This window comes from Physeter macrocephalus, chromosome 6 (assembly GCF_002837175.3).
Source record: "Physeter macrocephalus isolate SW-GA chromosome 6, ASM283717v5, whole genome shotgun sequence".
Classification (NCBI taxonomy): domain Eukaryota; kingdom Metazoa; phylum Chordata; class Mammalia; order Artiodactyla; family Physeteridae; genus Physeter; species Physeter macrocephalus.
This window is the reverse complement of record NC_041219.1, coordinates 90470328-90494140: the sequence shown is the minus strand read 5'-3', so window position 1 is coordinate 90494140 and position 23813 is coordinate 90470328. Positions and strand designations below refer to the sequence as shown.

General features: G+C 39.8%; 1 protein-coding gene, 1 non-coding gene and 1 pseudogene across 5 annotated transcripts; 1 reads left to right on the top strand and 2 right to left on the bottom strand.

The window, feature by feature from the left end:
• Window positions 1–383: 383 nt before the first annotated feature.
• On the bottom strand, window positions 384–8710 carry ASB8 (ankyrin repeat and SOCS box containing 8). Of its 4 annotated transcripts, none has more exons than XM_007104358.4 (4): window positions 8560–8710; window positions 5839–6002; window positions 4152–4256; window positions 384–2302 (listed from the first exon to the last, which is right to left on the bottom strand). In XM_007104358.4, the coding sequence occupies exons 2-4, from the start codon at window positions 5965–5967 to the stop codon at window positions 1670–1672; spliced, it is 867 nt and encodes a 288-aa protein (XP_007104420.1). In that variant the 5' UTR covers window positions 5968–6002; window positions 8560–8710; the 3' UTR covers window positions 384–1669. The 4 variants fall into 4 exon arrangements, with proteins under 4 accessions (XP_007104420.1, XP_007104421.1, XP_007104422.1 ...); XM_007104359.4 differs by having other exon boundaries at window positions 5839–5998; XM_007104360.4 differs by lacking the exon at window positions 8560–8710 and adding an exon at window positions 8211–8250 and having other exon boundaries at window positions 5839–5998.
• Window positions 8711–13225: 4515 nt separating this feature from the next.
• On the top strand, window positions 13226–19690 carry LOC102988590 (ERO1-like protein alpha; annotated as a pseudogene).
• Window positions 19691–21186: 1496 nt separating this feature from the next.
• On the bottom strand, window positions 21187–21315 carry LOC112064753 (small nucleolar RNA SNORA18). Its single transcript, XR_002891652.1, has one exon. It is a non-coding gene; the product is annotated as a small nucleolar RNA SNORA18 (small nucleolar RNA).
• Window positions 21316–23813: the final 2498 nt, after the last annotated feature.

The window sequence follows — 23813 nt, the reverse complement described above, 5'->3', positions numbered from 1 at the left end:
CCGCAACAAGAGAAGCCACCGCGATGAGAAGCCTGTGCACCGCAACGAAGAGTAGCCCCCGCTCACCACAACAAGAGAAAGCCCACGCGCAGCAACAAAGACCCAACGCGGCCAAAAATAAATAAAATAAAAAATAAATTTATAAAACAAACAAAAAAATGACCGAGAAGTCTTGTCAGAGCCCAGCATTAAAGCAGCCAAATGCTCTTTGTACAGTTCTTTAAGGGGAAGAAAAATTAATAAATATCAAGCACTGTTATCACTGATTCTTCAAAACAGCCAATGCAGGTGGTGGTGACAGCCCCATTTCAGAGATGAGGACACTGAGGCTCACGGTAATTAAATAATGTACAGAAAAGTAGGAACAGTAGAAATTGCCAAACTTGCTTTTAGAATTGTTTATTTCTTTTTTTTTTTCAGTGAGCAAAAAACATCAACAGCAAAAGGACAAAAGCAGACAAACTTTTTCAAATTAGCTGTGTCAGCAGATTCTGTTCATTTTTATTTATAGTTCCCAATCAGTTAAAAAAAAAGTTTTTCACATTTGCATAAGGTCATCTAGGATCAATAACAACTTGATCTAGTTTAGGAACATGAAAAGGGAGAGTACTGTAGACTAACTATTGTTCACTAAAACAGATCTTTTTTTGGGTAGGTGGGTCATCTCAGAGGAAGCTCTTATAATGCTCCTCCCCCACTCCGCAACTCTCCGCCCCCTCCACCAATGTCTAGTATAGATCAGTAAAAAGTAAAGTTTCCAAAACACCTGAAAACAAAACAAAACAAATTCCAAACTCTTAGCAGAGTGAATGAAGAAGACCAGAGAGAAAAGGCAGCCCAGCCCACGTCCTCCTGTGCTAGAGCAAACACCTTTACCTATGGTGCAGGAAGTGCCTGTCAAGCCCACTAGAGCAAACTGGCTGTCCGGAGGAGAAAGAACTGCATTAGAAGAAAAGTTCTGAGGACTGTTAGTTCTTAGGACTGCTTAGAACCTCCTATCCCTTCTACTATATGGAAAGCAGCAAGACAGTCTTTCTAAAATAATATTGCTGAACTACTGTAACCCTTGGGCACACCCATGGAAAAGAAGCAAAGGCTGCCCTTCCCTTCGATGGTGAGAAAGGGGGCCAGGCCCTTCTGAATGCCCCAGGATGATTCTAGGGATATCATCCAGCCCAATCCTGAACCTGCACACCATCTGAGGTGGTAATATCTTCATTTGGGGGCTGCAACTGTTAGCTGGAATTTTCTTAAACTTCTTCACAGATCAATTAAAATGTTTCTAAGAGGGATTCTTCTGAAAACGTTAATCAGGTCCCCAAAGGAAAACCAAACGCATGTTCTATAAATACGCTTCATCTTCTGAGACAAATTTAGTCTCACTGTTGACTTTTTCCCTAAAGGGAGGGTCTGGGAGACCTCTTCCTTTTCAGGGTGCAATATGAAAGGCCAGGTAAGCAAGAAACAGAAACAAAAGTGAGGGACGTTTTTGGTTGCTTGGTTTGGGGAGGGGAGGTGGTGTGGAGGTTACTGTTGTGACATATTGCCTCGAAATAGAAACCACAGAGCAGGAACAACTGCTTTCCCTGTTTTCCAAGACAGAAACAGTGCTGCAGGGCAAAACCTCACCCAGAGTTGCCTGCCGGACGATGCACTCGTCTCCTCTGGGCTATTCTACGAGTAACAGGTATTCCTTCAGAGAAGCTGGCAGCGGAAGGCCCTTCACCGCATCTGGCAGATACTGGAGTCCCAGGCTCCGGCGCACAGCATAGCGAGAGAGGGTTTTGAGGGTCCCTGGGGCTGAGCACAGAACAGTCAGTTTTTCACATAGCTGCTGGTCTTTGGCCACTTCTCGTGGCATGGTGCCGTTTTTCCTTAATTCAAAGTGTCCCACAGCTCTGTGGAGGAGCTCAAAGCAAGAGTCCTCTTTCTCTGTTCCAAGTCCCCTGACTAGCAGAGCCACCAGGCGGGAGATGGGCGTCTGGCCTTTTAGGTTGATGACTCTGACCTCTGCACCATAATCAAGAAGGATGCTGACGCTCTCAAGATTTCCCTTCATGGCAGCCCAGCTGAGCGGGGTGTCATTGTTGTAATCCAGGGCGTTGACAGAGGCCCCGCTCTCTAGGAGGGCCCGCACACACTCGGCATTGTTCTTAAAGGCTGCCCAGTGAAGCGGGGTGTCTCGGTTGCCGTCCAGTGCGTTGGGGTTTGCACCATATTCCAACAGGACCTCCACACAAGCCTCATCTTTCTCGGCTGCATAGTGGAGGGCTGTTCGGTTATAACCATCCAAGGCATTCACCTGTAAAGGGGGAGCAACTACATTACAGTGTATAGACGACTGAGAGGACGACAGGCTGGCAAAGACGCTTGCATGTGTCTATCCACTACCTTTGCTATGTAACATTCTGAACGTGAGGGTCAACAAGCAATTCCCAGGGAGTCATGGTGATCAGGGTGGAGCTATGACAGGAGCTGGGGAGCAAACAGGAAAACAACTGTCCCCAGACAACTGACACTATGATGTCCGCTGATTAGCTGGCCTGCATTATCTAGGATTTTGCTGCCACGTTCTTATTGACTATTCACTAGGACCTCTACCACAGAGTAAGGGGAAAGAAAGAGAAGATGAAGTCTAAGTCCTTGTAACTACTCTGAAAGACGTTTATTGGAAAGCGGCTTGAATATACTGGCCAGAGAAAAGGTTTTGGATTATTTTACTTATCCTGACTCACTCTGTATCCCGTGGCTAACGGCAACCAGCCTGAAAAATAATGAGGTCAAGATTCTGCCCATGTAGCTCTGCTGTGTTCTTTAACCATCCAGAGAAGCTCAGATTGTTCATCCAAGTCAGCCCCCTGCAAACATATGCTGTGAGGTCACAAGAGAGCCTGGAGGAAAGCATGTGGAGGAAAGAACACAGATCTTCCAGTGGTGGAAGAGCAGCTGGCTTGCTAAAACTCAGCATCACCTATAATTTTTGAAGGCTACAAAGACTTCAGATCCCAGGTTTAAATAGCGAATTATCTCCTCCCATGAAAGGCACTAAAAAAATAACCCCTGCGATATTTAACTGAGTTCAACCTTCTACTTAGCTAAAAACTGCCTCCCTCACCGCCCCCCGGGGTAGTTTCACTTTTATCATTGACATTAATCACTGGCTTTCACTTCAGGGTCACTCATAAAAGTTACGGGATAGTTAATGACAAGTAGAGAACAACGTGGCAGTGTGGAGGTGAGGATGCTGGGGGCTGCAGCAGGCTTACCGACCAGTGTGTCTGGGGCCTGCTCACCAGCTTCATGGCATGTCTGATTCAAATGAGTGCCGCAGCGTGTGCGCCTTGAAGATGCCTCAAAAGCTGTCGAAACTGCTGATTTATTTACTCAACAGGCACTTACTTAGTAATTACTACATGCCAGCGCTCTAAACAGTCTACAACCTTATGAAGAAGACACCACTATCATCCTCATTTTACAGATGGGGAAACTGAGGCAAAGAAAGGTTAAGTAACTTGTTCAAGGTCACACAGCTGGAAGTGACAGGGCTGGAATTCAAATTCATGAAGTATGGTTCCAGACTCTGTTCTTTTAATCATCCATTATACTATGCTGCTTCTTGCTAATGCCAATAAGAAGTAATCGATGTTTTTTTATGTTAAGATACATTCGAAAGAAAATAGGAACAAGATATGCTAAGACAGAAAACAATCAGTGGGCAGAAAGAGTACAAGTAGCTCAATCCTGGGGAAGGGACTGCCTAGTGATCTATTTTCCAGTGACAGAGGCATGAGACGTGTACATCCAGTAGCAGGCCTCAAGCGGTTTACGTTGAATCAGGGTTGAGGGGACTGGATAGTCAACAGGCAATGAGAAGATTAAATGGAAATATAAACAACCCTAGAAGGAAGGCTGAGAGATTAAGGGGAGATAAAAATTCCCTCTTCCCGGAGTCATGGACAGCGTAAGAAAGAAAGGCAAAGGAATGAAATACTTCGGATGATTCACCATTACGTTTCGTTTTAATATTGGCCGTGCCAATGTTACCAGGAGCTAGAAGGTGGGAAGAAATGGGAGAAGAGACAAGAAATTTTAAGGAAGTGTGAAGCTCAAGTTTTAGTGACTCACTGATGTGACAGTGTTAAAAACATCACCTCAGCTCCCTTCTCCAGCAGTAACTCCACACAGTCAGCATCGGACACCATGCAGGCGCAGTGCAGGGGCTTCAGCGTGCCGTGGGTACAGTTCACATCTGCTCCCTGTGGGCAGAAGGGAACTTCGATCAGTGTGCTCAGCTCTGGCTCACCACGCAGGACGAGACTCAGAACAAGGTCCAGGGGGAAGAGGGCTCTAACTCTGTACTGTAAACATACTACCAGCCCCAGTTTCTATTCCTGTTCATTAAATGATATTATAATGCCAATATCCAAACCGAGAGAATACACTGAAGATGAACGAAAGGAACTGTCGCTTCCTTAGATCCAGTCATTAAGTTTCTCCACAAGCTAGACTGCCAGATGGTCATTTGGACATCACTGAGGACATAACCTTATATGTAAAAGCAGTGGAACCTTATCATCAGGCAGGAAGGTTGGAAAAGCAATCAACTTTCTATGGCTACCATGCTCTGAAAAAGTCAGGAAAAGGAGTCTTTCAGACTGAAGCCAGGAGAACTGGCTTGCTCTTTTGCCACCCGACAGATGACCATCACTAACAGTAAGGTCATCTTAATGTTATCTCTTTGTTTATAAACATCTTCAAAGTAGCCTATTATGATCAGGATTCTCTGCCACCTCGCCCCCACTGGTACTTCTATTTCAAATCTGGTAAAGAAGATGGAGATACCACAGCAGACCAAAGTCACAGAATGACTCAGCAGCAGAGCTAGAATTAGAACGTGACAAAGTTTCTACTGCTGAGTCTTCTGATACCACTTTTGCCGAGAACAAGCTAATGCTGTATGACTTTTTCTTCTCACCGCTGTGCCACACAACTCTGAAGCAGCTACGGGGCTCTAGGCTGTAAATAAGGACTCTAGAGTTGTCAAAAAGAAGGTACAGAAGTAACCATCTGGGGGCTTCCCTGGTGGCGCAGTGGTTGAGAGTCCGCCTGCCGATGCAGGGGACGCGGGTTCGTGCCCCGGTCCGGGAAGGGCCCGCGTACCACAAAAAAAAAAAAAGAAGTAACCATCTGGATGCATTCTCTAGTGACCAAAAAAATTACCCTGTAACTTCTCTTCAACAGGAATAATACACAGAAAAAGGCATCAAAGCCCTTCTAGGATACTAGTCATTCAGCCGAATTACTGAATAGTAGTGGTTAGACCTCAGATAGTTAAGGAGTTTTCTTAAGTCAAAAATTAACCATGCATTTTAGGGGTTGATCTTCTCTGTGGAACTGTAAGTGGTGGCTGTTGGTAAGACAGAAGGCCAATGATATCTCTCCATGTAATTATTACAAAACACAAGAATCTGAAAGCCGCTTATGCTTTGCTTGCCTCCTTCCTCCCTTAGTACAGCATGTGTTGAAGACTGAGCTTGCTGGGTCCCATATGTACCATATGCAGACGGAGACTTTATAGAGAACAAGGGACTAGGTTTATCTAGAACATAGTTCCTGAAGAAAAATATCATAGGTGCAAAGTGAAAGGCAGAAGGGAAGAGAAGCAAAACATAGGCTAAATATATTTTAATGGTCCATTTAACACATTTTAGAAGACTGTAAAAACTCCCTGTGATCTTGTGCTGAGTCAGAGCTGCAAATCTGTCATCCATTAGGATTCCCCGGGAGCTTTCCCACTTCACCTCCCCAAGGACTCTTGCATCCACACAGCACACTCACCCCTCTGATGAGGTCCTCTACATTGTCATGTGGGAAGGAACGAATGGCAGCGATTGTTCGGATTAAGCGCTCTGAGAGAGAGTATTTGCTCTGAATGCTCTGCATAATATACCACATACTGGAACTCATCAAGGCTCAGAGTGCGTTCACATGCTCCAAACTGCCTGAAACAAAGATGTTTTAGGCATACACAGTCTCACTGAGCACACCTGTCCTTAGGGTTAGAGGTTCTCTGAGGCCTTCCCACTACTAAAACCAGATTTCAGATAGATCAATGATTCATTCATTAATATCATTTTTTCTTAATCATAAGAAATAGATTATAATAGTTGCTGAAGGAGCTGGGTAAACCTGGATGCAGATGTTCTGACCCTTGAAATCTCAGTTCTACTCTCTGACCTAGTCTAGCACAAGATTTCCCCAAGAGGCTCCAAGCTCCCCATGGAGCTCTGTGTGGTTTAAAAAAGACTAAGCAAGGAAGGGGATTCTTTTAAAGGCTAAAGATGCCACAAAACATTCTTTTCCTCCTCTGAATTATGGGGTCTTTATTATCAGCACCCACTTTAGGTTACTTGTTACATTTGGCCTTGCAGTATAGTTACAGTCATATTGTCTTTCCATCTAAAGTGTAATCAATTGGAAGGCAAGGTCCTTGTCTTCTACTTTTTCGGCCCATATAAGGCCAGCCACAGAGTCTTACGAAAAGGAGGTATTTAATAAATACTGGTTGATTGACTGACTAAAGGGTATGGGAGTGATTGCTACTTGTGAGAAGAGATGGAACAAATACAAATGACAAGGCATCTGTGAAACGTTTAAAATGTCTTCAGCAAAGAAAAAAATAGGAAGTTTTTGAGGTAATATTCTAAAATAAGGAAGGAACGCCAAAGTATAATTACTCTGGGGTCATCTATATAAAATTAGAAAAAAATTTCAAAGTTCACACCAATGACATGCTTGCAGTTGTACGAAAACAAGAATATTTAAGAGTGAAAAATGAATTTAAAAATTGGCCATTTGTGACAACTGTGAAGCAGACTTGAGTTCGGCGTTGGAAGAAGAAAATAATGCAATATACTTAAATTCAACTATGATAAGTTTCGGCTGTATAAGAGCCATGTATCAGTTGGGGAACATTTTAGATTACAGCAAAGAAGGTGGAGTATTTCTATGAAAAAAGCAAATATCAAACTGTAGAGAAAACATGGTATGCTGTACGGCTCTCTAGGTATAACTGTTTAGGAATCCATGTTCTTATCAAACTATAAGCTCCTTGGTGGTAAATACAGTGTTATTTTTAATAGTGCCTGGCACATGGCAGGTTCTCAATAAATATCTGTTGAACCAGTGTAAAGCTTATTACTCTGGATCCTAAAAAATTCCAAGACTTGCAGTAATTAAACATCTTATGCATATGATGACTACTAAGGGAAAAATCCAAAAATTATTTTGGTCATTTCATACTATGTAATTTTTGCCTTTTGTGAAGGACTATCCCCTTATACATTATGTAACATACTATAAACTTTAATAGTTTCCATTTTGCTAATCAGTAGCCATTTATGTTTAAAAAAATACAGTACTAATTAATGGAATGCAAGTTAAAAATATTCAATTCATAGGTATCAATGATTCAAATTGGGTATTCTCCCCTACTTTATTAGGAATAAGTCAGCTACACACTTGTTTATATGCCTCCCTGAAATTTTCTAGATAGTTTAGACTTGGCATACGTTTTAATCTCTCCAACAGCCACGAAACTCCTCAGAGACAAAGGGTCTGTATCTTACACTTCTTTGTTGCAAGGAAAAAGGGGAAAAAGGCATAGCTGCATTTGAGTCAGCGATTTCAAGAACGGGGGCAGAAAACAGAGCGTCCAAAGTGGAAGGCTTACACCGAAGTGGTTCTGTTAACCATTTCTGGGTCATGATAATCTGAAAAAACTAGACCCTGCAATCATTTTCGGAGCTCCCTTGGGCTCCGGGCTAAGAACTCCTAACTCAGAATATGACCACTGGTCCTCTGCTGCTGCCGCCTCGAAGCTCGTGCTGAAGAGTGAAACTTCGGGGCACATAGACAACATTTACTGTCAGGGAGGGTCAACGAAATCTAAACTCGACGTATCTCCGGGCAGCAGCCTATGCACGGTTTGACCCCAAGTCTTCCCTTTCCTCTGCTGGTGCTGAAAGTCCTCTCTCTCCCGTTTTCTTTCACTTCGGATCCAGAGACAACCCCAAGGTTTTTTTTTGTTTGTTTGTTTTGTTTTTTATTGCGAAGCTACAGGCAAAGTAGGAGAGAGGTGACGTTCAAGAGTTCTGGTGCTAGTGAGGCCAGGCTTCCGCCCACCCAGGCGGGCCCCCGCCCCACCGCACCTGCTTGGGGGAGGACTCGCGGCAGCTTGGTCTCGCCGAATCTAAGGGGGCGGTGGACAACTGCACGAAATGCGAAGACATGTGGTGTCACTTTCCGCACGGGCTCCTCAGAGACCGCAGCAATTCCAGCAGGTCTCCCGGGGCCGGTATTGAAAAGGGGTCGCGAAATCTGGCAGGGGAGCCCCTGAGGCGGACCAACCCCTGCCCCGATCTCCCCAAGGCCCGGAACGAGGTCCCAGACTCGAGGGCTGGCGGACCCCGAACTGGGAGTGGAGGAAGCGTTACTGGGCGTGGTGCCCCGGATTAGGGAACCAGGCTGCAGACATTTCTGCAGCGGGGCAACACTCACCGAACTGCCGGGCTGACCTGGGTGGTGAAAGCCGCTGTCAAGACGTGACCCGGAAGCAGAAGTTGTCTCCCGGGGGCCCCTCTGGTTACAGGATGGGTAACTAGAATGGGCGCCTGCGCAGCGACCGGTGTCCGAAGGCGGAACGGGCCTGCGCAGACTTGTGAAGCCGCCTTGGTCCAACCAAGGCTTAGTTAACCGCTTTGCTATCTAGCCCCGCCACAGGGTTTGCGCAGGCGCAATGTGGCCCTGTAGGCTGCTGGCCGGGTGCTAGGTCCGTGGCGGAGGCGGGCAAAGAGCTCACTCCCCGCTGCTGTTCGACCAACTCCGTGGGGCTGTGCCTGCGTGGAGCAGGCCTGCAACGAGTTCATCCGAGCCCTCCGCTGCCTCCCACTATCTCCATCTGATACCGGACCTGAACAGCCAATTCCCAGATTATTCCCAAACTCGCTACCCCGATGCGGTTCGTTAGGAGAATAAACTGTTAGTAAGAAGTGTCTTTGGCAAATAAAAGAGACTTCCAGCATTTTTCATAACATTGGAACGCATCGACGCTCCTCGGAACCGTTCTGGATATTGTCCACCCTCCCTCAAAGGAAATTATTGATATATCAAAGATAAACAAGCACTCATGAGGAGTACTAGCCCAAATGTGGAGGGCTGAAAAAATATGTACGTGCTGACATTAACCTTTCCCAACCAGAGAGATGCTGACACCTCCGAGTGATGATTTTTCCATGCAAAGCATAAACATTTCGAAGCCAGCAGCACGTAGTGGTGCATGCAAAGAGTAAAGCAGCCCACACAGGCAGACTGTTAAGAGCCGTGATCTACCCCGCAGCCCGTTTAACCAAGAGTTCCCCAGCACCCCTTACCCAAAGCTTGTTCTGAGCAACAGAATTTAACCAGTTTGAGAGTAAAGCAGGGCCCAGATAGTTCTTGTATGTCAGTGAGGGAATGGCGAACTGGAAAAGTTCAGTGAGCCTCCTCCTAGCATCTTATAAATGCTTAGTACATTTCCTTATTATTAAGGATTGGGAGACAGATTTGCAAACAGTCAGTTGCAGTTAAAGATCACTATTTCAACAACATTTTACTGTACAAAGCTGATGTTGAAGAACAGTTCTACTTCATGGTGAGATCAAGAGAGTGTAGAGAGAGAGGGTCTGTGAAGAGGTTTCTTGTGGAGAAATGTGTTTTGTTGAGATCCCTCTCCCTTCCCACCCAGAGGGAGAGGCAGTGCTGGTGCTGCATCCTTCTCAAGCCTAAAGAGGGGCTCTGTGGTACCAGAGAGCTTGGAAATTGTTTCCCATAGTTGTAAAACACAGAGGATTGCACTGACTCTTGCATATAAATAAAAGAAGGCAGTGGCCATAAAACAGAGGTGGCTGCATTGGGATCCACCAGCACACCCAGATTCGGTAGGGATGACAAATGTGAAATGTTTTCCTGGACCCAATGTGGGCCAGGTAGAGGACAGTCAGCATGAGTTTGCCTTTGGTCTATTCAAAAGTCTTGTCTAGAGGTGTAGAGGGATCCAGTGACCAGAAGCTAGAGATGAATGCAGGAATCCTAGAACCCAGAGAGGCTGTTGCAGGCAACCACCTGTGTCTGTCTAGGCCAAAGGGACTCAAGTGAGAGGTCTCTGATGATGGGAATCTCCCAAGAACCTCTAAAAGCACCTTACAAGAAAAAGAGTAACCATCTACCAGACCCAAGTAGTACAGATCCGTCCTATCAAAAGAGAACCGCCCTATCCGCTTGGCTGTCCTGCCTCCTCCCACTTTTACACACTAGATCAAACAGCAGTTAGCTAGTGGTAAGTTGAGGAGAAAGCTGAAGGCAGTAGCCACCAGCCACAGGAGGCAGCCACCAGCCCATCCCTCATGGGGGAGGGGAGGAGAGGGCTTAGACTAGCACCTTAGAATGAAGCCTGAAGTATTTGATTACCATCTTGGACTGGAAACATTTTAATCACTAAATCAAGACTTTTTTTGACTTAAAATGACTGTTACTTAAAATACTGTCCATTGTCAAAGAATAAACCAAAAAGTCAGAGAATCTGCCCAATTTTCCATTCAGGAGCATGAATTATCCCCTCCTAATAAATATTTTTAAAAGATGGTGAAAGCCAAAAAGTAAAGTGGTATTTTGATCATATCCCATGAATCTTCCATTCAACATCCCAACACCATCTCTATATATTTCAGCTTATTTATGATCTTCATGCTTTGATTACAAGTGATTCCCTGAGTTTGGTTTTTTTTTTAAATATGTTGTGTCTCTCATAAGACTTTTGTTTTTTCTTCTCTCCCTTGCTAGTTCTAGTTCTGTTTTGAAGAACTGTTCATGAGATGGTGTTGATTGACAGTACAACTAGTGTTCCTATTTTCAGACCTTGGCATAAACTGGAACTAGAAATTTGATAATAATGTTTTGCTTGTAATGAATGCTGCTATCACTGTTCAACATATATTAGTATCCAGTCTCCGTAGATAGATGCCATCGAGCTGTCCCAGGTTACAGATCTGGGTGTCTTTCTTCTTGATTGCTGCAGCAACCTAACAGCCGTGGGCTTTTGTACAACTCCTTTTTGGAGTGAAAAACTCCTTTTTTCACCAGTTGGCTCCAAACCGTTTCCTGATTTTGAGTGCAGTCCTCTAGAATGACAATTCCTAGAGGAGAGGAATTCTGCCCTGCAACCTCTCTTAAGTGGTAACACAAAGCACACGTTTTCCGGCTTCTGTCTAGAACTCATCAATTACTCTTCTGACTAAAAAGCCTCGTCCTTCTTCAGGGGCTGCTTAACTAATGTTGATGAAAAAGTTTTCCTCACACCTTTCCTAGAGAAAGGTGACTTAAGTAAGAAGAAGTGATTCCTTCCAAAGAAGCTCTTCCCCCATCACCAAAGAAAAGGAAAAGAACCAAAAGGAAGTTTGAGATACCCTAAGAGTGAAGGAAAGCTGTCAAAATTAACAATGTAGAGTGAAAAGATAAGATCCAAGTGTCAGACTGGTTGGGAGAAATAGCTTTCTTTCATTAGTATAATGGTGCATTTTCTCTTTCTATTTTGAATTTCTTTAAGTTTTAGGATTATAACTTGTAGTGTATTCCTTAATTTAGAAACAATGAAATATCCATGAAAACACCATAGGGACCAAGGTTCCAGTTCTGATAGTAGCTCTAGTTACCTTACTTGTCTAAGCAAGTTACATTATCTTAGTTTACTGATGACTTTACAACAGGATAAGAGTAGCAACACCTACCCCAACAGTTAATTTCACAAAACTTAGATCATATTTGTGAAAAGTGGTTTTCTAAACTATATAAATGTTGGTTCTTATCTATGTCATCTATGTATTTGTTCAAGGAGGTTACCAAATGTCTGGGCCTCTCAGTTACACTGCAGGCTAAGGCAGGCATTTAGATTTCCTGCACTCACCTCTCCCCATAGCACAGTCCCAAACACACAGTAGGTATTGAAAAAATGCGAACTGAATTGAACTATGGTGAACTGACTTCTCAAAGACAGGGATAGAAGAATGCCTCTATGTACTGGTTCCTGATATTGAGAAAAAAAATCAGTGGCACATTTACAAGGAAAGTTGAAAGAGGGCTTTGGAAATAGAGCAAAGGAAAAGAAAAAAATAGTTCAGGGAACTATAATGTAAACCTCATTAAACTTTTTATACACTTAAACCTTGTCCTAGAGAAAGTAGTTCAGTGAAGAAAAGAACAGTATTAATGTGCAGCAGGGGTAGTCTCCCAAGACATGTTATCAAGATTAAACAAGCATTTCTTTCAGAATTGCTCAGAGGCAGACATGCTCTCAGTATTCAAACTCTGCTCTTTTTCCCTTTAAATTTCCCCAAGGCTTGGGGAAATTTGTGAATCATTGTTTTTTTTTCAGTTAGCTTTTCATCAGTATTTTATTATTTTTTGGCCCTACAGGTTACCAGTAGTTTCTACTATCAGAATAATTTTGCTAATTTTGAGACTTTAAAAAGAAAGAATGTCTGAGGGAGTTTGAAAAAAAGTTACAGTAAAAATACAAATAACAATGTTAATGATAATATTTAAATTACATATACGTGATACTATTTTTTTCAAGATTGTGGGCAGTTATTTCCTAGCAAACCAAGACTGGAGTAGACAAACTCTAGCAGGAGAGTTTTTAAGATTGTTCCGAGGAGGGAAATTAACAGAGGAAATGCCTACTTGCCTGGTTTCAGTGGGTGGTTCAGACTGATCTGGAGAGTCCTACTAGCAAGGAAATGATTGGATTCTTTGGATCAGTTTTAGGAGCTTGAGAAGCAAGTTTTGGTTGATCTCATAATTTTGTGCTCTCCTAGGCCTGTGCTACTTCTAGTAGGAGTATGTCTCCCCCTGGAGGGGAAATAGAGCATTTGTTCCTTCAGGTTTCTTGCTCAGAGTTCAATAATTAGGTTTTTTTCCCTTCCTTCCTTCATTTACCCATTCATTCAACAAATACTTATTTAATCCTATTATTTTGCTGTTTGTTATGATCCAGCTGAAAATAAGATCAGCACGGTCCCTGTCTCCAGGGAAATTATAGGTTGGTGTGAGAAATGAACATTAAAGAATCACCTGAATGCCTAAATAATCACAATAGTGATAAGTTACATAAAGGAAAAGTGTGGAGGATAATATGACCTTTCAAAGAAGACCTCAAGCGGACTGGGAGTTCAGGGAAAACTTCTCTAAGACCTGGAAGATACATGGATATAGACAGATCAAAGGTGTGGAGGAAGTGAAGAGGATGGGTCTTCAAGCAAATGGAAAAGAGTATTCAAAGACTTCAAGAAGGAAAGAGCTTAGGAAGTTGGAAGAAGAGAAAGAGGTTAGAATAAGGAGGCTGGGGCACATGTTGAGGCCAGAAAGGTAAGGATGCTCCAGATCAGGCAGTGTCTTGGGGGCCATGTGAAGGATTCTAAACTTTATCCCAAAAGAATAGGAAGCTATCGATAGGTTTTATGCAAGTGACATGATCACAACTGTGTTTTTAAAGGATTACTTTGACTTTCTGTTGAAGAATGGATTATAGAAGGGGCAGAATAAGGATACCATTAATAGATTACTTCAATATAATGTCACTGGGCTTCCCTGGTGGCGCAGTGGTTGCGCGTCCGCCTGCCGATGCAGGGGAACCGGGTTCGCGCTCCGGTCTGGGAGGATCCCACATGCCGCGGAGCGGCTGGGCCCGTGAGCCATGGCCTCTGAGCCTGCGCGTCCGGAGCCTGTGCTCCGCGACGGGAGAGGCCACAACAGTGTGAGGCCCGCGTACCACAAAAAAAAAATATATATATATATATATATATATATATATATATATATATAATGTCACTATGCAAGAATGAACAATGGCCAGAAGGAGCCCAGAAAAGAGGCAGCTTAGCACAACCTGGGGGTTTCAGAGACTTTTCAGAGGAGATGATAACTGAACAAAGTCTTGAAAGATTAGAAGGAGTAAATAAGGTAAAGAAAGGTGGGAGTTTTTCCTCAGGAAAGAAGTAATAACTTATTTAGACCAGTCATTCTTCTGAAAACAATTAAAATACTGGATAGAATACTTTTTAAAAATCTCCCTAAAAATACCCAAGGTGGTTTCAAATGGGATTCTTTAAAGACCTATAATCTATTTTATTTTATTTCAAATTGAAGAATAGTTGATTTACAATATTATATGAGTTTCAGGTGTACAACATAGTGATTCAGTATTTTCATAGATTATACTCCATTTAAAGTGATTATAAAATATTGGCTATATTCCCTGTGCTGTACAATATATCCTTGTAGCTTATTTATTTTATGCATAGTAGTTTATGCCTTTTGATCTCTTACCCCTATCTTGTCTCTACACCCTTCCCTCTCCTCGCTGATTTGTTTTCTGTATCTTTGAGTTAAAGACTTATAATCTCAATTCTATTCCAAAACACAGAAGAAAGACAACTTCAAAAATTCTTTAAAGAAATAAATATAACACTGAAACCGGAATCGGATAAAGATTGCACAAAAGGGAACACTACAGACCAATCTCATGTATGAATATCAATGCAAATATCTTAAATAAAACGTTAGCAAATGGAATCAAACAGCATGAAATGTCATGACCAAGTGTCAATTGCTTCAGGAATACAAAGATGGTTCAATGTTAGAATATACATTAATATATTTAACAATGTTATTATATATAAAAAGAAAAGATCTTGCAATTATCTCCATAGTGCTGGAAAAATATTTGAGAAAATTCAAGGTGTATTCCTAGTAAAAATAACTTTCAAAAGAGGAATAAAAGACTATTTTCTTAATGTCACAAAGTATCTTGCTTACCAACATCTATCTTACTATTTTCATGGGAAAGCACCTGCGGCATCTCTACTAATATCTAAAACAAAACGAGGCTATCCACTACTCCTGTAACTTCTAACATGTTGTTGGACGTATTTGCCACAGCATTGTTACAAAGAAAGAATTAAATGTATGAGGATTGTAGATAATCTGATGGTGAGTCTAGAAAATGAAAGTAAATCAATGGAAAAACTACTGCATACAAAAAGATGACTCAGTAAGGCAGCAGGATATAAAAGCAATTTGCAGAAGTCAGTAGGCTTCATAGAAACAAGGAAGAACCAGTGAGAAGATAACATAAGAGAACACTCGCATCCCATTTAATAGCAACCATAATCACAAAATTCCTAGGAATAAAGTTAAGAAGAACTATGTAAAAATCTATGAGAAAAATTTTATAATATTACCCAAAGACACAAAAGTGGACTTGAACAAATGAAAGACATACCTTAAGTGAATTTGTAAATTTAATATAATAACAATAAAAATTTCAACAAGATGTTTGTTTGTTTTTTAGTTAGACAAATTGATTCTTATGCTCATATGGAAAAAATAAACAAGAACTTCCAGGGAAACCCCAAAAAGAAGAGCAATGAGGAGGGGCCAGTCTTACTAGACATTTAAAGTACTATAAAGCCTTCATAATTAAAATGGTGTAGAATTGGTACATGAATAGACAGACACTAGTGGAACATAATATAAAGTCAATCCAATACCTGAAGAAATTTATTAATGATAGGACGTTTCAAAATAATGAAAAAATGGACTCAAATAAATGCTGTTGAGACAACTATGCATCATTTGGAAAAAGATAAACTTGTATCTATAGCTTATACTGCACACCAGGATAAACGCTAAATGGATCAGTTAATTAAACACAACAAAAATGGAAACCATACAAGTTATAGAAAAAAACATGCATAGATTTCTGTATAGTATTCCCATGGGGGTGGTGGGGAAAGCATTTATATGATTCAAAATATAGAATCAATAAAAGACTGATAAATTCTATTACATACAATTTTTTATGGTAAGTGTTTTTTGTTTTTTGTTGTTTTGCGGTACGCGGGCCTCTCACTGTTGTGGCCTCTCCCGTTGCGGAGCACAGGCTCCGGACGGACGCGCAGGCTCAGCGGCCATGGCTCACGGGCCCAGCTGCTCCGCGGCGTGTGGGATCTTCCCGGACCGGGGCACGAACCTGTGTTCACTGCATCGGCAGGCGGACTCTCAACCACTGCGCCACCAGGGAAGCTCTACATACAATTTTTTAAAATTACATGGCCCAAATACTGTAAGACCAAAGACAAAGAATTCACTGGACAAAACATTAACAACTCTATCACAGGAAAAAGTTAATCTCCCTAATATATAAAGATCTTCTAGAAATAAAAAGATGTAAGCCCAGTAGAAAAATGAGCACAAGACATGGACAGATAGTTTAAAAAGATTCATGCAAGTGGCCCTTAAAATAGTGAAACACACTCAACTCACTCAAAAAAGAAAAGCAAATTACATTACACTGAGATAGAATTTCTTGCTGTGTTGGCAAAAATCCAGTAGTTTGAGAGAACAATTTGTTGCCAAAGCTCTAGAGAAAGAGACATTGATATGCTACTGGTGGAAGTGTAGAATGATACAGCCCTTAAGGAGGAGAATTTTGTATTTTTTTGAATTAATTTTTTTTTTTTTTTTTTTTTTCAGTACGCGGGCCTCTCACTGTTGTGGCCTCTCCCGTTGCGGAGCGCAGGCTCAGCGGCCATGGCTTACGGGCCCAGCCGCTCCGCGGCATGCGGGATCCTCCTGGACCAGGGCACGAACCCGTGTCCCCTGCATCGGCAGGCAGACTCTCAACCACTGCGCCACCAGGGAAGCCCTGAATTAATTTTTTATTGGAGTATAGTTGAGTTACAATGTTGTGTTAGTTTCTACTGTATAGCAAAGTGAATCAGTTCTACATATACATATGTCCACTCTTTTTTTGTTCAAATTCTTTTCCATATAGGTCATTACAGAGTATTGAGTAGAGTTCCCTGTACTATACAGTAGGTCCTTATTACTTATTTTATAGGGAATTTTGTATTATCTAGCAAAATTACAAATAGATGCATTCACCCTTTAACCCAGCAATCACATTTTCTAGAAATCTATACTCAAAGTACACTGCACAAACTTGAAATAATATGTGCACAAGGTTAGTCATTGTGGCATTATTTTTTTTTAACACCTTTACTGGAGTATAATTGCTTCACAATGGTGCGTCAGCTTCCGCTCTACAACAAAGTGAATCAGTTATACATATATATATGTCCCCATATCTCTTCCCTCTTGCGTCTCCCTCCCTCCCACCCTCCCTATCCCACCCCTCTAGGTGGTCACAAAGCACCGAGCTGATCTCCCTGTTCTCTGCGGCTGCTTCCCACTAGCTATCTATTTTACGTTTGGTAGTGTATATATGTCCATGCCACTCTCTCACTTCGTCCCAGCTTACCCTTCCCCCTCCCCGTATCCTCAAGTCCATTCTCTAGTAGGTCTGTGTCTTTATTCCTGTCTTGCCCCTAGGTTCTTCATGACCTTTTTTTTTTTTAGATTCCATATATATGTGTTAGCATACAGTATTTGTTTTTCTCTTTCTGACTTACTTCACTCTGTATGACAGACTCTAGGTCCATCCGCCTCACTACAAATAACTCAATTTCATTTCTTTTTATGGCTGAGTAATATTCCATTGTATATATGTGTGTGGCATTATTTTTAATGGCAAAAAAACCTAGAAATGTCCCAAATACTATCAACAGTGGGGAGTTGAATAGTTAAACTATGGAACATAATGGAATACTACAAAGCTGTAAACATAACTAAGAATAGTTTTATATGTTGCTATAGAATAATTGTCACATTGTGTGAGGAAACGTTCAGAACAAGTTATATGATAGTTACCCTTTGAACAAAATGAAGCATTAGAAAGATAATCCAGAAACTAATGAAAATGGTTACTTATAGAAGGTGAGGAGGAGGAACTGGGATTGGGGGTAAGGAGTGGAAGGGAGACTCCTCTGAGTTTATTTTTGACTATAGAATCAAGTAATTATTTTACATATTCAAAAAAGAAATTAAACCAAAAAGAAAAAAAGGACAAGCCCTAAAATTGAAAACAAACAAAATAAACCTAAATGTGTATGATATTGGTAACATAACCAAAAAGAAAGATTTATTTCAAATGACTTTTGAACACAGGACTTTGTCCTTCTTTAGTGGAATATAGTCTAAGAACAAAACAAACTGCAAAGAACTCTTTATTTCAAATGACTTTTGAACACAGGACTTTGTCCTTCTTTAGTGGAATATATTCTAAGAACAAAACAAACTGCAAAGAACTCTTAAAACTTCATTTTGGGGGCTTCCCTGGTGGCGCAGTGGTTGCGCGTCCGCCTGCCGATGCAGGGGACCATGGCCGCTGGGCCTGCGCATCCGGAGCCTGTGCTCCGCAACGGGAGAGGCCACAACAGAGGGAGGCCCGCATACCACAAAAAAAAAAAAAAAAACAAAAAAAAAACTTCATTTTGTCGTTTTATTGTTAGTACTAATACTGGTATTATGAAACTGTTTTGTGTATGTTATAGGATAAAGCAAATAAGTTCAGTGTAAGAAGTAATTAAAATGTAAAATTAAATGTTAAAAATTTAGTGTTTTAATTAAATTTAAATCAAATCCACAAGATACAGGTATTCTGAAGAAGCCAATAAGCTCACTGAAGAATATGAACAGGCTCAGTGACATGGAGTTTGGAAAGACTCTCTAAATGAGGAATCACAGAAAACTGTTCTTCAGTGGGCCAAGTATGATGATTCCTTAGACAACTTCTGTGAAGCTGATGACATATAGTACCCTGGCACTGAATATGTAGATTGTTCTTAATCCTAAGCATTACATAGTTAGAATGGACCAGATGCTTGGAAGATAGGGAATATCATTATCTATGAAGAAAATTATTTCAAGTCACAGACAATAAAAGACATTTAAATATTTTGGCTTCTAGTCAAGGGAAATGTGAAGAGAACACTTTTCACAGATGGCTAGAAGGTCTCTGTGTAAAAGAAGTGACATACTACAGACATATCTGGATTACATGCAAGCAATAATGTGTGTTTGAGTGTGAGAGAGCTTTTACAAGACACCTGTTTGGAAAAGAAAGGGGACACACATTACAGAATTTCACCGGTGGGTTTGATGGAATTTTGACTGAAGGGGAATAACCAAGAAGGCCTAAGTACACGTATTTTCTCTACTTAAAAGAATTAAGGACTTTATCTCAAGTGCTACCATTCTCTGGGCACCCAGATTTCCAACTATTCACTGAAAATGAAGTTTAAGGTTCATAAAACAAGATTCAAAAATTACTCTTGGAAATATTTCATAAAGTCAAATTTGTTTCTTTTGCATTTTTATGGAATTCATTTTTCCTCCTTAGGATTAAAAAAAAACAGGCACACTTTAGGCTGCATTATAGAAATGTTCCCAAAATTATGGATTATGTTGGTTGTTTTAAATGTCGACTGTGGAAAATATTCAGACTCAGGGTTTGGGCACTGCTTTGAAGGTCTTGTTTTCAGAGAAATTGATAGCAAATAAACCAGAAAGTGGGTCCACACATGAAATCCATCCAAACAGGCAAGAAATAGTATCATTGTTTAATGTATTTGAAAGAATTTATACAAATATGAAAGAACTGGAAAAATTCAGAAACTTGTTGCAAAATATCCATTAAAGAAATGAGTTGAAATGTGCCTGTTTCTGGACAATGGAGGCCAAAGAGTGAAATAGCAATGAAAGTTTGAAGTCAAAGCTTTTATTTAAAGCTATTTTTATTAGAGGAGAACTATATTGTTTAAGTAAACAACTTTATTTTGTAATTGTGCTGAGTTTAAATATGTATAATATTATTGTGAGTCAAAGTAAGACTTTGACAATTTGGCACAAATTTTAAAGTTTAATATTGAATAAAATGAGGATTATCAAAATTTAAAGATGAATAAAATTTAAAATTTTCACAGGGGAAATATAGCAAATTATAGATTATAGAAGAAAAGATTAGAGAGCTTGAAGACATAGAGATAGAAACTATTCAAAATGAAGCAGAGGAAAAAGAGATTGAAAAATAAAGGATCAGAGTAAAAGTGATCTGTGAGACATATCGAGCAGTTTAACATACATGTAACTGAAGTTTCAGAAGAGCTGGGGGCTATACGACTATTTAAAGAAATAATGGCTAAAAATTCCAAGTTTGAAAGCTCAATGAAATCCAGGCATAATAAGCTTAAAGAAAACCATGCCAAGGCACATAATAATCAAACTGCTAAAAACCAAGGATAAAGAAAATATTCTAAAAGCAGCCAGATAAAAAGGACAAGTTACATATAGATCAGGGATTGGCAAACTATGGCCATGGGTCAAATCTGGCTCACCTCTTGTTTCTGTAACTAAAGTTTAGTTGGAATACAGCACGTGCATTCATTTATGTATTTGCTATGGCTGCTTCTGTGCCACCTTGGCAGAGTTGAATAGTTTCAATGAAGACTATATGCCTTGCAAAACCTAAAAGACTACCTGAACCTTTACAGGAAAGTTTGCCATCCCCCACTACAGAAAAACAAAGAAAATAATGACAGCTGATTTCTTATAACAGCTAAGCAAGTCAGAAGACAAGGTTGACCTAGAATTTTTTATGCAGCATAAATACCTGTCACACATAAAGATGAAATAAAGACCTTTTTTTTCTGCACAAAGTGTAAAGGGTTGTTTTTTCTACTATGTGTAACATAGGCAAAATTATTTGTCAATAAATTTTTAAGGAATTTCACATGTGCTGATTCTTTCCACTGCCAATCACCTTAGTTCCTCCAAACTCATAATCTTCAAGATAAAATAGCCCTTTCAAAGAGAAGTTGTCATGTGAGTCAGCCCACAATTCTTTTAGTTGGGCTTCTTTGATCTCCAGTGGAATATGGACACACTTCCAAATTCCCCACCTGTAATCTTTGGGATTCAATTTCCTCAAGCAATTTACTTTAGGACCATATTTAGGGTCAGGAGATGGATCTGCCTGGTTCTGAATTTGACACTCTCTAAAAATATATTAGGTTCAAATCGTATTCACTCCTAAGCCATCACACCCTAGAACAGTACATAGAGATCGTTGGGATATGCCAATACCGAAGATTAAAAAAAGTTTGACTGTTAGGTTTTTCATAGTTTACTTGGCAGCTCTGTCTTGTAGTTCTTCCCCACTGATCTAACAGGTAGTTCAGTGAGTAAAGGAAACCACAGTTACTCTGTGAGGCGTTTCCAATGATGTAGGTTTACAGAAAAAGCCTCATCGGGATAGACCTCAACTAAAGACCATTTTAAACAAACAAAAGATGAAATGTTAAAGGAAGTTCTTCAGGCAGAAAAAAAATAGCATGAAAAATTTGGATCAACACAAAGGAATAGAGAGTGCAAAAAATGATAAATACTTGGTAAAATATTTTAAAATATTTTTCTCAAATTTTATCTCTTAAAAAGATAAATGATTAAAGTAAAAATAATTAAAGTGCATTTGGGATTTTAGCTTATGTAGAAGTAATGTGTGTGACAACAAAACCACAAAGAACATAAGGGAGGAAATGAAAGTATGTCTTTGTAAGTTTCTTGCACTGTGACAAGATAAGGGTGTATATTGTAAACTCTTGAACTGCACTGTCCAATACAGTAGCCGCTCGCCATATGTGGCTATTAAAATTTAAATCAGAAAAAAATGTAAAAACTCAGTTCCTTAGTCATACTAGCTATACTTCAAGTCTTAAATAGTCATATGTGGCTAGTGGTTACCATACTGGACAATGCAGACATAGAATTCCATCTTCACAGAAAATTCTGTTGGAAAGAATGGCTCTAAAGCAATAAAAACAAAACAAAACAAAGAGAAAAGAGGAGGAAGAACTAAAATGACAAAAGCCAAGGTAAAAAAATCATTTTAAAATTCACTTAGTCTAAACATTGGAATGGAAATAAGAAAAAAGAAACAAAGAACAGATGAGACATATAGAAACAAAATAGCAAGATGATAGATGGAAATCCAATCTTATTAATAACTATAATAAGTATAAATGACATCCCAGTTAAAGGGTAGAGATGGTCAGGTTAGATAAAAAGTAAGACTCAAGTACATTCTATCTATAGGAAACCTACTTGAAATGTAAAGGCACAGATATGACAAAAGAAAAAAATAGAAAATATATACCATGCAAACACTTAAAAAAGCTGAAATGGCGCCATGAATATCAGACTAAGTAAATATTAGAGCAATGGATATTACTAGGAATAAAGAAAGGCCATTTCATAATGATAAAGTGGTCAACTCAGCAAAAGGACATAACAATCCTAAATTGTTAAATATATAATAAAAGATCTTCCAAAATATAGGGGGCAAAACCCAATAGAAATGAGAAATAGATAAGTCCACAAATTTGGTTTAAATCCAAATTATTAATATTAAATATAACTGCATTAAATGCACTAGATAAAAGACAAAGGCTGCCAAAATGGAAAAAAAGCAAAACAAAACAAAATGTGACTATATGCTGTCAGAAATACACTTAAAGCTTAGGAAGTTGAAAGTAGAGAAATGGAAAAGGACATATGCACCCCATTCAAAAGAAAGCTGGTGTAGCTACATTAACATCAGTCAAAATTGACTTTAAGGCAAAAAGCATTATTAGTGAACAAAAACACTGCCCAATAATGAAAACTGTTCAATTCACCAGGAATATATGACAATTCAAAAATTTAAATTATACTTACAACATAGCACTAGAATATATAAAGCAAAAATTATCAGAACTACAAAAAACTTATCAGAAGAATAAATTCACAAACATAGTGGAAGATTATAAAAAACCTCTTCTTAGTAATTTGTAATATGTATAGAAAAAAATCACTTAGGATATAAAAATTTTTAATAAACAATTTATAAATGTGTTTTAAATTTTGTACTAATGGGTGTCTCTAAACCTTGCATCCAACAAATGAAAACACATATTCTTCCAAGATGCATATACATAACAATTGCAAACAACTTGTCTATTAGAAAAATTTCAACAAATTTCCAAAGGTTGATATTGAACAGGAAGTGTTCTTCAACTTCAATGGATTTAAGTTTTAATATCAAAAAGATAATTAGAAAACAAGATGAAAAGGCAGAGAGCTATGTACCAGATGAAGGAACAAGATAAAACCCCAGAAAAAAAACTACATGAAGTGGAGATAGGCAACCTTCCAGAAAAAGAACTCAGAATAATGATAGTGAAGATGATCCAAGACCTCAGAAAAAGAATGGTGGCAAAGATTGAGAAGATGCAAGAAATGTTTAACAAAGACCTAGGAGAATTAAACAACAAACAAATAGAGATGAACAATACAATAACTGAAATGAAAACCACACCAGAAGGAATCAAAAGCAGAATAACTGAGGCAGAAGAAAGGATAAGTGACCTGGAAGACAGAATGGTGGAATTCACTGCTGCGGAACAGAATAAAGAAAAAAGAATGAAAAGAAATGAAGACAGCCTAAGAGACCTCTGGGACAACATTAAACACAACAACATTCGCATTATAGGGGTCCCAGAAGGAGAAGAGAGAGAGAAAGGACCAGAGAAAATACTTGAAGAGATTATAGTCGAAAACTTCCCTAACAAGGGAAAGGAAATAGCCACCCAAGTCCAGGAAGCGCAGCAAGTCCCATACAGGATAAACCCATGGAGAAACACGCTGAGACACATAGTAATCAAATTGGCAAAAATTAAAGACAAAGAAAAATTATTGAAAGCAGCAAGGGAAAAACGACAAATAAC

Coding starts and splice junctions, on each gene's coding strand:
- ASB8 (XM_007104358.4), bottom strand. CDS start 5,967: ATGAGTTCCAGTATGTGGTATATTATGCAGAGCATTCAGAGCAAATAC. Junction 4,257..5,838: donor TAGAGGACCTCATCAGAGGG/GTGAGTGTGCTG, acceptor TTCTGCCCACAG/GGAGCAGATGTGAACTGTAC. Junction 2,303..4,151: donor TGCTGGAGAAGGGAGCTGAG/GTGATGTTTTTA, acceptor CCCCCTTTACAG/GTGAATGCCTTGGATGGTTA.